Here is a 17,943-nt window from a genome sequence, read left to right on the forward strand (position 1 = left end):
TCATTCTTAAAGCACTTTTTGTATTTTGGTCATATAGTAGACGAGCATATCCACTTAATTTCCTTAAACAAATTGCCATAAAATTCCTAACACTTGACTTTTGGGCTTCTGCAGCTCTTGATGGCACCAAATGGCAAACGTGTTGCTTCATTTGACCATCACTACTTTTAAACTGTAAAAGATGGCAAGTTTAAATGAATAGAAAATACTAATGTACTGTACTCTCATTTGGAAACACTTGCATTGGCTGTGTGCAGGCATACCATGGCCACGCACAGGCCCTTGAGGTGCTGTTGCAAGGGGAGAGGGAGGTGGACCGGGTAGACGAAGCTTGCCGCACCCCCTTGGCCATGGCGGCGTTGCGGGGTCACGCCGACTGCGTTCACATTCTCCTCGGCCACGGGGCGTCACCACGCACTTGTGACACGCGGCGCAGGCGGACCCCCATACATCTGGCAGGTGGGGAGTCAACATTAAAGCTGTAGTTAAGCCACAAGGTAACAACGTGCTAACATTCTGTTTATATGCTGCTCTGCAGTGATGAATGGTCACACGACATGTTTACGCCTACTACTTGATGAATCGGACAGCGCGGATCTCGCTGATGCCGCTGACAGTCAGGGACAGTAAGTCATTCCTTTTTACACGCACTCACATATGCATGCTCAGATATAAGCATACTATCTGTGTGTACAGGACACCTCTGATGCTAGCTGTGGCGGGGGGTCACGTCGACGCCGTGTCGCTGCTGCTTGAGCGGGAGGTGGATGTTAACATGGCCGACAAGCACGGCATGACCGCGCTGCACCTCGGGGTGAGTGAGTCACTTCACCTGGATATGTGGTAAACAGTCAAGTCCAGCTTGGCCTTATTTGTTAGCTCAAATGCTAACAGAAGCACTGCACTACATTTCCATCTAAAATGGAATATTTGTTCCATTACTTTTGTATGGACATTTTTATACTTAGACTTGAAGTTACATAAATGTCTGTAACTTTACTGCTGTAGTGTACTTGAAACAGTAATTCAAGAGTAAGATGAAAACAAATTCAACTAAGGTCTTTAACCCTAAGCTGTAATATGTACACCATCATGTTGGTCAAACTGCATCTGTGTGAATTGCAGGTGGAACGATCGTGCAATTGTCAATCATGTCCAGTAGATGGCATTCTTATGCATTACATTGGTGGTCTCTAACCTTTTTATCACCACTGACTGATCATCAATTGAGATTTTTACTGCTCGCAAATTACATTGTCAATAATAAAATTGAATTACAAAAGCAATTAATTTCAAGGGAAATACATGGCACAAATGAAAATGCAAACAAAGTAAACGCATACAGGGCAGCACAGAATGACTACATGATGAAGATAGGAACTAATATTAGCTAGCATGTTATCCATAGTCACAAGTTGTTGGATCAACAAACAACTGATTTTGGGCGTATTATCATACATCAACATTCTTACAAAGAAAATTCAATTTACCGAGTGGGGGCAGATTTCAGAGACAAAACAATGTGTGGGTCACCAACTGACTGCTCTCAAAACCACACCAAGGGATGGTGAGGTACTTTTTTCACTACAAAAACAAATATCAGCAGCGGCCAGAGATGGCACCAAAAAACAAAGATCAAGCCAAACAAAGCACAAATGAATGAACTGTTAAACTAAATCAGTCCCAAAATATTATTTCTTGTGCGGCCCATGCCGCCCGGTACCAGTTGATCCACGGACGGGTACTGGGCCGCAGACCGGTGGTTGGGGACCACTGCTTTACATGATGCGCTAATGCTGGATGTCGGTTCTCATTTATAACTGCCTGGTTTCCATTCAAATTTGTCTAAAATTATACTACAAGTAAAATAAAGTCTTGCTGAGCTTGGATCTGCTAAAAAACAAAAACAAAAAAACGTTTTTAATTTGGGAATTAAAAAAACTTCTATCTTGCATTTCCTGGCCAAGAGCCAATCAGAGAAAGTAACTTTGCAGTGGAAACACATCCCAGAATGCTCTTATCAGCAAGCAATTTCTTTTTGAAAAACATATAAAAAAAAAAACACACACACAAATCAATGTGGCATTATAAAATATATTTAAATCTGAAAGAGTTAGTTTATGTTTGGACATATTCCCCAGGATTGGTTAAAAATAGACAAACAGTTGGTTAGCATTTTGTTGGTGGCCAAAAAAGGGCTCTCGCCAGCAAGTGGTTTATACAAGAAAGCCGAATGCTGCATGGGTGGATTGACATTTCTATTTATTGGATGGAAAAAATAATGGTGTTTGTCAATCAAAAACCAAGGTGATTTTTTTCTTGCTGTTAGAACTGGGTTAATTATGGAGACCAGACTTCATCCTTGATAATGACTGAATACAGTAGTTTTATGTTTGTATGATAATGTAGGATGGTTGGAGCACTATACAAATCTGTGGATTACATAAGATATGCTACTCAAAGGTACAGTCGGCCCCCGGCTTACGAGCACCCTGATTTACGAACAATTCGCCTTACGAGCGTGGATCGGGGAGATTTTTGTCCTCCGCTTACGAACAAACCTCTCGCCTTACGAGCATTTCAACATGCCGGCCATTGAGTATGTAAAATTGTTCTCGTTTAATTGCGTCAATAAAATCAACAGTAGCGATATCATCAATCATCAGTAGATTCTTGTGACAGTAACGTGAACGCTATTGGTCTTACAACGTCACACTGACTGTCTCACTCACGGTGTCTAAATATATTACCATTTAAGTGTAGTGTTTGTACAGCTAAAGGGAAAAACAGCTGACATGAAATTAAATGTGCCGATTGCAGGACAAAGAATTGTCATTGGTTTAAATGTGTGTTTTTTTTTAAATTAATTGTCAATACATTCCAACCGTTTAAAAAAAAGTGCGAATAATTATCAGTCAGTCACGGAGATGCGAATATGCTATTGGTCGATTAAGGTCACCCGGTCTCACTCACGGAGATGCTATTGGCCGGCGTCACACGTCAATCACAGAAATGCCGATATGCTATTGGCCGAACGCCTTTATCTAGCTTGATGGGACAGGATGGAAGGAAGGAGAGAAAATGAGTGAAAAACGGAATGTTGTGAAGACTTTGCAAACTTTATCTGTTAGACATAGCTTCTAAAATTACTAGCAGCGGTAAAGAAAGAAATAAGAGGATGATGTTTTAGTATCTGCGTGATTTGCACCCTGACTGAAAGAGTTACTGTAACACTGTAAGACCAATAGCATATCTATCGCCGTGTTAACTTTGAGCGTTAGACTCTGCCCCCCTCCGCTTACACACAGCTCAAGTCTCGTCGTTACAAAGGTAAAAACTATTCATCCATTGTATTTATTATATAATACAAGTGTACAGCAGATTATGTCACTCAATTTTAATATATGTATACAGTGTGTCGTTTTTACCTAAGGCTTCGGCGCGCGTTGCACGCATTCACGAATTAACATGGGTTTGGATTGCCCGCTATACGAGCAATTCGAGATACGAGCGTAGCCGCTGAACGGATTAAGTTCGTAACCCGGGGGCCCACTGTATTTGTATTTTTTTTTTGTGTTAGTTTTTTAACTTTTTTTTTTTTTTTTTTAGTGTCTCCTAATAATTTTAGTAGAACAATCATGGCCCCTGCGCCTTGGATTTTTCCTTGTGGCCCTCGGAGGAAAAGGTTTGGACAAGCCTGACGTACAGTAACTCAATTACTGCTATATGTGTTTTTAACCAACATTTGCAGCTGCTGTGTGGCCAGGAGGAGTGCGTCCAGTGTCTGCTGGAACAGGAGGCGTCCATCTTGCTAGGCGACGCTCAGGGTCGCACGGCCATTCACCTGGCGGCGGCAAGAGGCCACGCCTCCTGGCTGAGCGAATTACTTGGCATGACCTGCCCCGAACTTGACTCACTGCCTCCTCTCAGAGACCATCACGGATACACGCCGCTGCACTGGGCCTGCTACCACGGTCGGTATTGGCATGACTCCGCCATCTGGGCGGCGTGTAGTCATGTGATTTTCATGTGTGCATGTATGTTTCTGTTATTAGGTCACGAGGGCTGTGTGGAGGTTCTACTGGAGCAGAAAGGTTGTCGCTGCATTGATGGGAACCCTTTCACGCCTCTGCACTGTGCTGTGTAAGTACGCAGGCTCTATTCTTATAAAACTGCACCGTATTCCTGTGAATGCTGAGAATCAAGCGTGCTCATTTTTTTTAATATTATTATTACGAGTGTTGTCACAATTACTTTAAAAAAGTAAACTAAACTTACGTAACTGCTTACTTTACTTGCTTTTAGAAATAACCAAATTAGACTGCATAATTATATTTTGCACATATATACCGGTGAATATAAATGATCATTGGTTTTGCCATTTGATTGGAAATGTGTTAAAGAACAAGGTTTGTTTTTGTTAAAAATAAAATCCTTTTTGACATATACAGTCACTATTTTTATTAAAAAAATGTCCACATTTCAATTTTTTAGAAATATGCTACTTGTTTTAGTTCAAAATAAACGGTCTGTTTTTCTCAACGTTTTTTGGTGGAAGTTGGGGGGCAAGTGATTTTGAAGTTACATATCTAGATAACACTGTTGACTATGCAACAAACCTTAATCTTTTTTGTTTTCAGCTGATTCAAACTCAGAATAATGACTATACAGTGATTCCTCACTACTTCGCGCCTCCCTTATTGCGGCCTCAGTGCATCACAGATTTTTTTTTTCATTAAAAAAAAAAAAAAAGCTATATTGTGGAGAGATATGCTGTGAACATTTCCTGCATTCCAGACAGACGAGTTAACTACAAATGCACTTGCTATGGGCACTCCTCAGACATTCGAACTGCTGGAGTACAAGTAGATTTAAATCTTAAATTATTTAATCTCATAAAGTAACTGTATTATTATTCCTTCCTGTTCCCATCGCTTTGGCTGTCGTCTCATGAAGAGCCGTGGTTATATTAGTGGCGCCCAGAAGTCTAATTAGAGTGAAGCCTGTAGCTGACCAAACATGATAACAATCAGCGTTTACATTTGAAATTCCAATTTAGTTCAAAAGAACTCCAGGTAAGACATTTATAACGCTGCGGTGCAGCGCTGCTCTTTCCTGCTCTTCCTTCACGCCGACCTAACAGCGTGTCATGAGGGATACAGGAAGGCCTACAAGATGCGTGATTGTGGGCAGGAGTAGATACAACTCCAGGGCGGGAGTAAATTACAACTTCTCATTGCCCTCATCGGTCGATGGTTGCGCCGGGAGCCAATAACGTGTCTTGTAGGAGTGCCCATCTCCCTCATGAAACTTACACACACACACACACACACACTGTATCTGGTGCCATGTAATGTCACATTTGCTGTTAAATGGTTATCATCTGTGAATGAAGATGTAAACTATCCCCATTGAAAAGGAAGAAAGAAACAGGAAAAGTTGATAGCTAAAAATTTACTTGGTTGTTAGAGTCGATGGGTGAACCTTTTTTTTTTTTTAAATACACAGATCCCCTGATTTTGTGAGCAACAGGGACTAAGCTTTGTCATAAATAACAAAAGCAATAACAAATAATACCAGATGACATCAGTGTATGATTTTGGTTACTTTGGCCTGAGCACACAATTAGAGTTTTTCTATAAGTAATGGCGGTTATGTTCCTCCCTAAAACTCTGCAACTTAATAAATTTCAGTATGCTGGATTGTGAATATGCAAGGGTTCCAATAAAGTGAGTAATCCCCATAATGTTTAATCTGAGGCAAATTATAACTCAACAGGATGAACGACCACGAGGCCTGCGCATCGTTGCTGCTGGAAGCGATGGGATCGGACATCGCCGGCTGCAAGGATGCTAAGGACAGGTGTGTGTGTGTGTGTGTGTGTGTGCGTGTGTGTGTGTGTGTGTGTGCGTGTGTGTGTGTGTGTGCGTGTGTGTGAGTGTGTTTGTGTTTCTGCGCCAGGCCAAAGGTTTGCTGAGTACAGTTCTATTTTTCCTTGATTCAAACTCACAAAAATATTCTGGGTCCTGTAACAGATTAGTGGCATTTAAATAAGTTCTTTCTCTCAGGACCCCCCTCCATGCGGCGGCCTTCTCCGGTCACGTGGACTGCGTCCAGCTGCTCCTTTCCCACGATGCACCAGTTGACGCTGTGGACCAATCGGGTCGCACAGCATTGATGATGGCGGCTGAGAAGGGCCGCGCCGGGGCCCTTGGTACACACGTTTGACTTTCTGCCGTGTTATACGTGTTGAAAAAAAGCTCAATATGAATAAAAAATTAATTTGATCTTGTGCATGGTTCTTTCCAGAGGTTCTGCTGAACAGCGCCATCAGCTGCCTCCATTACACTGACAAAGATGGCAACACCGCCCTGCATCTAGCGTGTAAAAACGTAAGTTCATGGGGGTCTGTTGTGTTTATTTTCGTTATACAAGTCTAAGTAGTGTGAGGTGTGAGTTGTGAGTGTGACATACTATCACAATCATGTTTGACCAGCTTTAGAACATTTTTTCAATATTGATAAGAAAACCCACCTAAATACAGGAGATTTATCCCCTCATCAGTCTGTTGGTGCTTTTGTTCTCATGTCGCCATCTTGCTAAATGTAAGCAGAGAACCCATCAGCATTTTGTCATTTATCGTACAGATGTGCTTTGCTAGTTAGCTTTAACAAGTTCGGCCAACCAGAGGATAGAAAATTCAGCATCCTTCTACCTATGAATTGTTGTGGAATCTGTAGCACTTAGATCGATAATAAGTCTGGTGTTCTCTCAGAGTGTGAAGGGACAAGTAAGAGTTGAGATTCTGGTTCACCACTACAAGATGAAAGCCAGACCTAAACGCAACCTTAAACACACAAACAGTTCTCTGTTCAACATGCTTATCAGTCGGCAGAGTGGAGTAAATTAACAACACGAAGGGCAGAGACCATAAAATGAAAACGTGTCATCCTATTCTATCGACACCACAGGTGTCAAAACTCTGGCCGGGGGGCCAGATCCGGCCCGCCACGTCATTTTATGTGACCCACAAAATGCTTCTGGCGGCTAAAATACCAAACTTACAAGTTGTCTTCAACTTTTAAAGGGACAGTGTGTAAGATTTTGACCATTTTTCATCAAAAAGGAAAAACTTAAATGATTGTAAATTTCAAAAACTTGCAAAAAAATGTGTTCGTAATGACCACTAGTATGTTTTAAACCTAATCATAGATCTAGTTATCGTTAAATTATATTACATGGGGGGTGGCACTTTTCCGGAGGTGGCCATGTTTGTTATAGCTACGGACAATGATAAATGCAGCACCTGCACCTCCTACTTTCCTTAATGAAAACCGTTCTAAATCTTAGACACTATCCCTTTAAAATATTTTTTGGGGGAAAAAAACCCAAAACAAATTAGCTAAGTGTGTGACAAACTTGAACATGTATTTGACTTACAGTAACAGTCATTCCGGCCCTCTGACAGAAACTTAATGACAGCGTGGCCACGACAAAAAATGTTTGCAACCCTGAGCTACACAAGCACCATATTTTCCGCACTATAAGGCGCACCTAAAAGCCTGAATTTTTTTAAAAAGCTAATGGTGCGCCTTATAATCGGGTGCGCCTTATATATGCATCAATACTGTTTCTTTTGTGTGTTTACAGTTGAACAAGGTTGGTCATATTGACATTGAGTTATTATGCTATTGAGAGTTTTGAGTTATTATTTGAGTTACTGTTATTACTTTGAGTATTACTATATTGTGATTGAAAAAGTTTTAAAATATGTCATTAATTGAGGGTGCGCCTTATAATCCGGTGCACCTTATATATGGAAAAAGTTTTAAAATATGTCATTAACTAAGGGTCCGCCTTATAATCCGGTGCGCCTTATATATGGAAAAAGTTTTAAAATATGTCATTATTAAGGGTCCGCCTTGTAATCCGGTGCGCCTTATAGTGCGGAAAATACGGTAGTTCTCAATCATGTGACAGTGAAAGGGTCTTTTTAAACAAAACCATGTGGTCAGTGAACAAGCTTTCTCAAAAGCTGACAGTGCCTTTTAATCTGGTGCGCTTTATACAGCGCATAAAACTGTGAATTTTCATTTTTGAAGGAGAAAAAAATAAATAAAACAACTTAATCGCCATGTAAATTTTAAACTCTGACCTCTGCATTTCAGTCATAAATGTATTTATAACTTGGTGGCGCAGTGAATAGCACGTCCACAGTTCAAAGGTCCCGCTTCCAATCCTCCTGGCTCCGGCCTTCCTGTGTGGAGTTTGCATGTTCTCACTGAACCCACGTGGGTTCTCTCCGGGCACTCCGGCTTCCTCCCACACTCCACAAACATGCATGGCAGGTGTTTTAGACACACAAAATTGTCCTTAGGTGTGATTGGGTGCGTGAATGGCAGTTCGTCTCTGTGTGCCCTGCAATTGGCTGGCAAACAGTTCAGGGTGTCCCCCGCCTACTGCCAGAAGCCAGCTGAGATAGGCGCCGCCAAGTCTGCGACCCCAGTGGGGATAAGCTCTAGAAAAAGGATGGATGATTTTTTACAATTAAAAGTTTTTATAATACCTTGCTTGAAATTTTGATATGGTATATATTCTCCAATTTTGATGTAATTGATCTGGGGACAAGGTGCAAAAACACCTTTTTAAAAAAAAAAAAAATGTAATAAATCAACAAAACGGCAAAATGTGTTTTTAACACTTCTGTGGTATATGGTTAGTGTGTGGCATGCTTCTCCATCATCAGAAGAGTCAAAATGGACCGAAATAACTACATAACTGTGCAGGAAAAATAATAGTAGTCAAATTAATTATGAACAAAATATCAACTTTATACTTTTGAAAGTGGATTAAAAAAAGTATTCCATTGATAATTCATGACTGTGTATTTGATGATTTTATCCAGGGAAAGGAAGACTGTGTCCTGCTCCTTCTGCAAAAGTTGTCTGACTCTGCGCAAATAAATGCCACAAATGCTGCGCTACAAACGTGAGTTTTTTACGACCAAACTGGACAAACTGCGGCTCATGCTATAATCTTCTGTCTTGAACGACGTCACGTCTGGTCAGGCCTCTCCATCTGGCGGCTCGCAGCGGACTCAAACAGGCAGTCCAGCAGCTGCTGTCCCGAGGAGCCAACAGTCAGACGGTGGATGAGAACGGTAAGACGAGAACGGTGCCTTGACGAGACGCATTGGCCTCTGTGTGCATGCTAGTTTCCCGTCAGTGTTCACTTAAGCTTTTATGCAATTTTTGTTGTTGTTGTGGTTTTTACTCAGCTATTTGGAATGCTTGAGATCTTGTCGCGTATACGTTGCCCCCCCACTCGAGTGGACAAAGGTTATGTGGATCTGTCATTCAAAACAAAGCAGCCTGTCGTTCAAAACAAAGCGAAATGAGAAGAAAAAAAGGATTAATGGCCATCTAATGTCATTATTTAAAGGCATTGCTCCACAAAATGAATTCTGGGGACCTAAAACAAAGATTTATTTATTTATTTTATACAGCATATTTGCAGTTGACCCCTGCTATTTGACTGACTTTACCAGATTTATTTGTAGTTGCTCGCTTTCTTGGTGATGGTTTCAGGTTTATTGCTGATAAGAGCATTCTAGGATGTGTTTCAAGTAACCAATGAATACAGACCAAATTTGCCTTTTTTTTCTCGGCCAGGAAATGCAACATAGAAGTTATTTATCTACCTAATTAATTATGTTTTTTTTTTTAAGTAAATTCAACCTCAGCCATTCTTTGTTTCACTTGTAGTGTATGTGACAGATTAGGACAAATTTAGACAAATTTAGTTGTAGGGCAGGCAGTTATAAATGAGAATCGACATCCACCATTTGAGAGTCATGTAAAGCATGATAACGCCATCCAGTGGACATGATTGTCGATCGCACGCTCATCCGCTGTATTAAACATGATGGTGTATTATTATTGAGGGTTAAAGGCTTATATACTCATATAACCGTGTTGTGTTTCAATTGCAGCGTAACTGTAGAACCACAGACAGGGTGTTAACTTTAAGTGTAAGTACTAAAACAGACAAAAGAATCAGTACGAGTGCAGACAGAAGTAGAATAGCGCCTGACGGCAAATGTCGTCCTCTAGCCTTGCCAAAAATCGGCACTGGCATCAGCCTTAGAAAAATCCATATCAGTTGGACCCTAGTTCTTTCATACCAACCTCATTCAAGCTTGACTTTATGGAGCGTGCTTTGCGCAAAATCGCTCCAGCGCAAAAGTAGAACGTCCTGTTAAGATGACCACTCGGGAACGAAGCGGCCCTAGTAGATGAAGAAGTGCGTCCTAATACTTTTGTCCATGTCTGAACTGTGCAGCCCCTCCCTCTTTGTATGTTTGTGCGCCGCTGAAAAACTAACAGGAATGCCACGCCGTCCCTCTTTTGTCTCCCGCTTTGCCATTTCTGCTTCCTGTCCCATTTTGCCCCCTCCCCTCCCTCCCTCCCTCCCTCCCTCCCCCCCCCCCCACCGCCCCTGTCTCTGTGTCGCAGGTTTGACGCCCGCTCTGGCTTGCGCGCCCAGCCGCGAGGTGGCCGACTGCCTGGCGCTCATTCTGGCTACCATGATGCCTTTCTGCTCCCCTTGCAGCTCCGGCGCCCCCTCCCCTGGCGCCCTGCTGAGGCTGCTGCCCCCCAAAGCGCACAAAGACGCGGCCGGTGCCCGGGGCCCGCGCGGCGCCAGGAACCCCTCGGGACCTTCCAGCGAGGGGACCACAGAGAACGACTCTGAGGATTCCGAAACTTTCTGAGCCTTTCTGCTGTGCCCCAATCCTCTCCGTGCCATCTGTCCAAGTAGAAGTCCATGCGGATCATTTGCATGTTACTGTTTGGAGGTTTTTTTTTCTTTTCTTTTTCTACACACGGGTGCTCAAATCCAAAATGACCTCGCCGCTCGGCCTCAGGCGACTTTGTGACTTTTCGATCTTTACAAGCAAGAACAGAAGCCGTTTTTAACAGAGAAATGAACGGGCAATGTCCTTTTTAGTCGTTTTTACTGATATTTTGGTTCAATGTGCTTAATAAGCAGCTTTTACACAAAAATTGATACTTCAATATTCACTGGAAAGATGGGGTGTACGCACTGGGTCCATTCATGATTACAAAAGGAGATTTATAGTCCAATGATGACCTGAAACTAAACTCTTAGCTTTTGTAATATTTTTAAAAATGTGGCAACTTTGTGACAATTTTGGATAGTCTTTGAAATTTGTTATTTTAGGTTTGAAAAAACAATTGGAGGATAAATTCAATTTAACACAGCACAAATCAAACTTGTGATGTAAGGGGCGTCAAGCTCATTTTTATTGTGGGCCACATTGTAGTCAGAGGGCCGGAATACATTGTGTTCATCACACAATTAGCTAGTTTTGAAATCGGAGACTGGTAAAAACTGTTCAAAAGAGAGGTTGGGAAGAAGGAAGGTTGTTTTTTTTTCACCCAAAATTTGAAAAGTTTAAGACAACTTGCAAGTTTGGTATTTTAGCCAGACACTTGAAGTTAAAGGGATAGTGTGTAAGATATCGACCGTTTTTCATTAGGGAAGGTGCTGTATTTACCAATGTCCGTACCTATAACAAACATGGCCGCCTTCGGAGAAGTGACACCCCCCATTTAATGTAATTTAATGATAACTAGACCTATGGTTATCTTTAAATCATACTGTTGGTCACTAAGAACACATTAATCTGCTAGTTTTTGAAACTTACAATCATTTCATTCTTTTTTAATTAAAAACGGTCTAAAGCTTAAACACTGTCCCTTTAAATCAGCATTTTGTGGGCCATGTAAAGTCATGTGGTGGGCTGTATCTGACCCCCCAGGCCTTGAGTTTGGCACCTGTGTTTTACAGGATTTTTCTCACAATTTTACAAGAACATAAGAAGTTGTAGTATTAACATAAAAGTTACAACTTCATGTCGGTCGTAAATTACAGGAAAGTCAAAATATCATAAGATTGAAGTAATGGAATCATTAAGAAACATCGCATATTATAATAAAAACAGTTGTAATACAGTGGTACCTCTACTTACAAACGCCTCTTGTTACGAAAAATTCAGGTTACAAAATGCCTCGTGGAAAAATATCGTCTAGTAACGAGAACATTCAAGATCCGAAAGGCGACGTTTTTGGCATATGAGACACCAGACACCAGCGCACGTTCCAACAAGACTGTGACGTAATACTTTATCACAACCTGTGATGTCTACCGTGTTAACGTTTGTGATGCATTTTTATAATTTATTAATATCGTGGTTTGCCCATAAACAAGACAATAGTTTTTAGCACCAATCTCTACTGTGGTCTTTACTTGTTTCATCCACACTTCCCACCAACAATTCACGCCATAGAACTAATCAATCAAATTTTATTTGTATAGCCCTGAATCACTGAAGTCTCAAAGGGCTTCACAGATGAAAAGAGGTCATGTCGAGACTTCTTTCGAAACCTTGACATTAGCTATGGCTAACATTGTACATATTCACACAAAAGCATACATGTAACATACCACTTTGGGCTGTCGTGAACTGACATTAGCGTTGTTAGGATGTCGTTAGCACTTTAGCAATGACATCACACAGGAAGCACTTTGCATGACACCAAACTAAACTTAAGTAAGCTTACGCACGCAAAATAATCCAAAAATATATATTATTCCTCCGGTGGACTTGTAAATGATACCTAGATCACTGGGGATGTAAAATAAAATGTAAAAAATAAACATCCTAAAAGGGTGTCCAACACACCAGCACCACCTCAAGGCAAACAAGTAAACTGCATTCATGTTGGTAATATGATTAAAGAGTATAGGAGCTTTTTTTTTTATTTTTTAATTCTTTGCATAATGCATTTTGATTATTATGCACTAATGTAATTCTAATATGTATTTGTTACTGTTCTGATCCATTTTTATAATTTAATAAAATTATTAATTTAAAGGGTATAGGAGCATTTTTGCGGGCTTAGAACGGATTAGGCTATTTACATGTAAAACGCGGCTCACTTCTACCTCTAGATTCACGTTACAAAAATTACTTCCGGAACAAATTAATTTCATAAGTAAAGGTACCACTGCGTTACGAAAGTCAGTTTAGAAAAATGAATCTATAATTTTACCATAAATGGTAGTGTTATTTAAAAAGTCACAAAAGTTGTATAATTAAAAAGTAATGTTTATATGAGAATAAACGTCATTGTTGCAAGAATGGTGTAAAAAGAAATCAATGTTTCTTGGGATTTGTTTTTCATTAATTTTTTTATTAATAGTAAGAAAGACTGGTTAAAAAAGTTCTTAACTTTACGAGTTCTCATGGAAATAATTTCACGAGAATTTACTTTGGTAGTAGAACAAGTCAAAACAGCGACAAAGTCCTCATTTGAAAGACGAGTCACATGGAAGAAAGTTGTTTTCAAGAATATTTTAGTGAGTACGTTGCTTTTATTTATTCTTTGTTACTTGAAGCACAAATAGTGAGGAGTTGCGTCGGGAAGGAAGCACACCGTCTTGCTCCTGTGCACTGCTTGCATGTCCACGTTTGTCAATCAGGGTAGTCGAGGTTAGCCTCTTTCAACATATTGTATCTATAAACATTCCCGTTAATCGTGCAGGATCGACGTCATCCTCTATTTATTTATAAATGCGTTTGATTTGTATTTCCATGATGGTACGCGAACTGCCAGCACTCCAATGTGAAACCTGTGTGTGTATCCCTACCAGCAATGTGCCATCAAATGTGTGCAGTGCCTTGACGTCGGCTTTTTTTTTAAATTAAATCTTCCAAGATCAGAGGTAATAACAACCAACACATTTCACTGTAGTTGGTCTTTCACCAAGGAGCTTTATGAACACATTCAGACCAATGGAATCATATGTGTGTGTGTGTGTGTGTGTGTGTGTGTGTGTGTAGGGGGGGGGGGGGGGATTTTTCTGATTACTTTTTTCCCCCAATGCTTTGCAGTCCAAGTGTTCTCAGCGCTTCACCTTTTCCACATTTTGTCGTATTACAGCGACGCCGTAATAATTTGTTGAAAAAAAACGAAGAAATCACAATGGTTACATTTTCACGGCATTTGCTTAATAGTTTGTTGATCCACTTTTGACAGCCTCTTTTGAATATGATGTCACAAGATTAGCACACTTCTCTAGGCATTTTGCCCATTTTTCTCTGAAGTTAATACTTATTTGTCCCAGTCTGATGTCTGGAGGAGGTTTTCATCCAGTGTATTTTTGTATATTGCTGCCTTCATTTTTCCTTCTACAAATGTCCTGACGAGCCTGCCACTTCCTGCTGCTGAAAAACATCCCCATAGCATGCTGCTTCTGCCACCTTGCTTCACTGATTGGTATCATCCTTGTGATGATGGATGCATGGTTTCATCCAAACATAACACCTGGCATTCACACACACGAACTTCAATCTCTAGCTCATCAGACGAGAGAATTTTGTTTCCAATAGTCCGCCAGGTTCTTTGGCAAATTGCAGATGGGCTGAGTGGTTTTCGTGTGGCAGCAGAACTGATTGGATCCCTGCAGAAATGGTTGTCCTTCCTGAAGGTCCTGCTATCCACAGAGCAACGCTGAAGCTCGGAAAATGTGACCAACTTGTTCCAACTTGTTTAATTTATTCATACAATTTTGAGGTTAGAGATTCATACAATTTGGGAATGGAGCTGTAAGATAACAAATTGGGGAAAAAGTGAAGCGCTATGAATACTTTGCGGATGCACTGTACTCTTGAGGGGGAAAAAACGCTAATGTTCCTCCTTTAGAGATTTGATCGATGTTCCGTCATCTCACGACTGTGGAAGTAGCTCCAAATTTGTCATTTTTATGTAAATTAGAAAAATACTCTCAAGACAGTAATAGTATCAGTTTTTTTTTCCTTCTTCTGGGGTACGTTCTGATGCAAATATTTGTTGGTAGTAAAGTTTGTGGTGAGTCAAAGATTGAACTGCTGACACTGCTCTTTGAACGTATGTAATGTTGCTTTGTATGACTCTCGGGCCAACCCAGCACAGGCTGTCTGATGCTAATTGGCCGCATACCATTACAAACCAAAGTGTAAAGAATGCAATTTAATAGAAAAGAGAAGCCTGAGTCAGGACAATCGTCACTCCAAATAGGTTTTAAAGCAGTTCCTGATGCAGTACGACCACATTTCAGTGTTTTTATATGTCAACTGTACACTCTGAAAAAATAAATGTCTTGCAGTTTTGCTTGTCTTCAGTGTTTCTTGTAGCAGTCTTTTAAATGGGGTTTCCTTAATGCATTGCAATGGGAGCCAATTATAAACTGTACATATTTGAGAAAAAAGGCCTAATTAAAGGAACAAATAAAATTATTAGTAAATAATTTAACTTAAACCACAACAATTAAATGTAGATACATTTACATGCAGTGGTCCTGTCAGTTTGCAAAGCACTCATTATAAATAAATACACACAAAAACCATTTAAAGGTCAATGTTAATGTTTTAATAGTTATATAATCTCTGTACATATTCAAACTTTAAATTACAGTAGCAAACTATAATGACAACGGCATCAAGGGTCCACATAATAAAATAATAGCTGGATCTCCATTTAAAAAATTTGCCGGAATATCGCTCGTGCTGTATGGAATGGTGAGATGCTTGTCTGTCGGTGAATAAAACGTTAAAAAATGTTCCAGGTGCCGCATGAAATGTTGGACCTGGTTTCCTAGCATGCCAGGGGTGTGCCCCGCTCAGCAGTTGACACCCAATCCAGTCCAGTGGTCGGGCACCATGAGGAAATACTTGTCCATGGCCTCGCAGAAGCGGGCACGGTAAAGTTCCGGTGACACCACTGTGGGCATCTTTCCTGTAGACAAACAAAAAAGCGTGTTTTTTTTTCGTGTGTGAAAATAAGTCTGGCAATGCCATCTAATGTAAGTCAAAAGCTTTGATCAAAACTATGTAAGAAACACATGTATCTCTTCAAGCAACACACCTGACTCAAATCAGCATCGTGATCGTGATTCCGCAAAGCATGCTCATGAGCCAATCATTTGAATCGGGTGTGTTAGTTGAAGCGACACAATGAAAACAGGCTGGATCGTGGCTCTTGAGGACCGAACTTGGCCATCCCTGAGCTAGCTCGTCAGCCAGCCATCCATCCAGCTAGCTAGCTAGCCTGCCTGCCAACTAGCCATCCAACAAGCTAGCCAGCCAGCCAGCCAGCCATGTAGCTAGCTATCCAGCCAGTCATCCATTAGCTAACCAGCCAGGCAGCCAGCCAACCAACTAACTAACAAGCTAGCTAGCCAGCCATCCAACTGGCTACTAGCTAGCCATCCAACTAGCTAGTTGGCGGGCCTGCCATCTTTTAGCTAACCAGCCAGCCAAGTAACCAACTAGCTAGCTAGCCTGCCTGTCAACTAGCCATCCAACGAGATAGCCAGCCAGCTATGTAGTTAGCTATCCAGCCAGTCATCCATTAGCTAAACAGCCAGGCAGCCAGCCAGCCAAGCAACTAACTAACAAGCTAGCTAGCCAGCCATCCAACTAGCTAGTTGGCGGGCCTGCCATGTAGCTAGCTTATCCAGCCAGCCATCTTTTAGCTAACCAGCCACCCAAGCAACCAACCTTGACCTCCCAGAATTCCAGTGGATTTGACGACCATCTCCAGCCTTTTATCCCAAGTGAAAGTCCTGATGTAATCTGTAAAAACATTTGATGAGACCGGGCCCCCTTGGAAAAAAAATAAAATGCTCAAGCGCCAGTTTTGACTTCTTCTTTACCAATGATCCCGACCACCAGCTGATCGGTGGCGTCGTCGCGTCCCACCAGCAGAGAGTAGTCGATGATGAGGTGGCTGGACAGGAAGTAGGCGTCGCTGTGAATGGCGGCGCGCAGCACCGACTTGCAGTGCGAGCGGATGTACAGCGGGTTGTCGTAGATGAGCTTGAGCAGGTTCTCGTCCAGCAGCACCACCTCGCAGCTCTCCTTGCCCGAGTCCGTCTTCACGTTGCGGTTTCGCAACGACCCCTTCAGGTCAAACACCTTTTGCAGAACAATACATTTTATTTGAAGCGAATATTTGAACCTGTCTTTAATTTACTGTACCTTAAAACTCAACTAAGGGGATATTTATTTGAGATAGCCAATGCTTCTTTTATTGCTAGCAATGTTATTTATTTATATTTTTCAAAGCACAATTTTTTGAATGAACATTTTTGAGGATTTGCTGCTGACCTAATTACTTCAAGGACCATCCACATAAAAGATTCAAGGTTGCTTACAATGATTAATTTTGTGAACCGGTGGACGCTGCTCTCAAGTGAAACCACATTCTTCCTCACTACAAAATGCTATAACACCAGTGGCCACGGGTGGCGCCAAAACACAAAGATCACAAGTGAATCTGTTAAAGCAGTGGTCCCCAACCTTTTGGGGGGGACCTTCTCACTATTTATGTAATATCAACAGCGGCCAGAGGTGGCGCCAAAAAACAGGTGGTGCAGCCCACGCGGCCCGGTACCAGTTGATCCACGGACCGGACCGGGGGTTGGGGACCACTGTGTTAAAGGATAAAATAAATCAGTCCCAAAACATCGTTATTTCAGGTGCGGGCCATGCAAACTGGTACCAGTTGATCCACGGATCGGTACTGGACTGGCGGTGGTGGAACTCTGTTTTACAGTAGCGGTCAGGGGTTTGAAACCACCTTCAAACTCAAAAGTTATTCCAGGCCATACAGCATCCACATGGTAAAGCTGACCGAGAAACTAAAACTACATTTCCCAGCTCCTCACCTGAGCCATTTTGCGTCCATAAAAAAGGTTTTCCATCACAAGCAGGTCCAGTTTCTTCTCAGTGTTGTTCTGAGAGTTCTTGTACCCGATGCGGTAAACACCCAGGATTTTCGCCAGAGCAGTTGGCCTCTGAGACACAAATGTATTTAT

The 17,943-nt window shown here is 41.5% G+C and overlaps 2 protein-coding genes across 9 annotated transcripts in view; one reads left to right on the plus strand and one right to left on the minus strand.

The window, feature by feature from the left end:
- Positions 1–15,234, plus strand: part of LOC148424085 (serine/threonine-protein phosphatase 6 regulatory ankyrin repeat subunit C-like) — a 41,449-nt gene extending 26,215 nt beyond the window's left edge. For 2 of the 3 annotated variants that reach the window (XM_088414956.1, XM_088414957.1), the window contains exons 18-28: positions 258–459; positions 539–626; positions 697–814; positions 3,752–3,974; positions 4,056–4,143; positions 5,779–5,862; positions 6,069–6,214; positions 6,310–6,392; positions 8,906–8,988; positions 9,069–9,160; positions 10,515–15,234. In XM_088414956.1, the coding sequence (XP_088271082.1) occupies positions 258–459; positions 539–626; positions 697–814; positions 3,752–3,974; positions 4,056–4,143; positions 5,779–5,862; positions 6,069–6,214; positions 6,310–6,392; positions 8,906–8,988; positions 9,069–9,160; positions 10,515–10,771 (1,464 nt within the window). In that variant the 3' untranslated portion in view covers positions 10,772–15,234. The remainder of the gene's footprint in view (positions 1–257; positions 460–538; positions 627–696; positions 815–3,751; positions 3,975–4,055; positions 4,144–5,778; positions 5,863–6,068; positions 6,215–6,309; positions 6,393–8,905; positions 8,989–9,068; positions 9,161–10,514) is intronic. The other variant, XM_088414959.1, reaches the window with a different exon arrangement.
- A 237-nt stretch (positions 15,235–15,471) lies between these two features.
- The window catches only part of LOC148424086 (1-phosphatidylinositol 3-phosphate 5-kinase-like), a 32,196-nt gene continuing 29,724 nt past the window's right edge, over positions 15,472–17,943 (minus strand). For all 6 annotated transcript variants that reach the window (XM_088415201.1, XM_088415205.1, XM_088415200.1 and 3 more), the window contains 4 exons: positions 17,794–17,922; positions 16,780–17,041; positions 16,625–16,699; positions 15,472–15,860 (listed from right to left, as the gene is read on the minus strand). In XM_088415201.1, the coding sequence (XP_088271327.1) occupies positions 15,745–15,860; positions 16,625–16,699; positions 16,780–17,041; positions 17,794–17,922 (582 nt within the window). In that variant the 3' untranslated portion in view covers positions 15,472–15,744. The remainder of the gene's footprint in view (positions 15,861–16,624; positions 16,700–16,779; positions 17,042–17,793; positions 17,923–17,943) is intronic.

Source organism: Hippichthys cyanospilos, chromosome 5 (genome assembly GCF_059441005.1).
Source record: "Hippichthys cyanospilos isolate Australia breed blue-spotted pipefish chromosome 5, RoL_Hcya_1.0, whole genome shotgun sequence".
Lineage (NCBI taxonomy): Eukaryota > Metazoa > Chordata > Actinopteri > Syngnathiformes > Syngnathidae > Hippichthys > Hippichthys cyanospilos.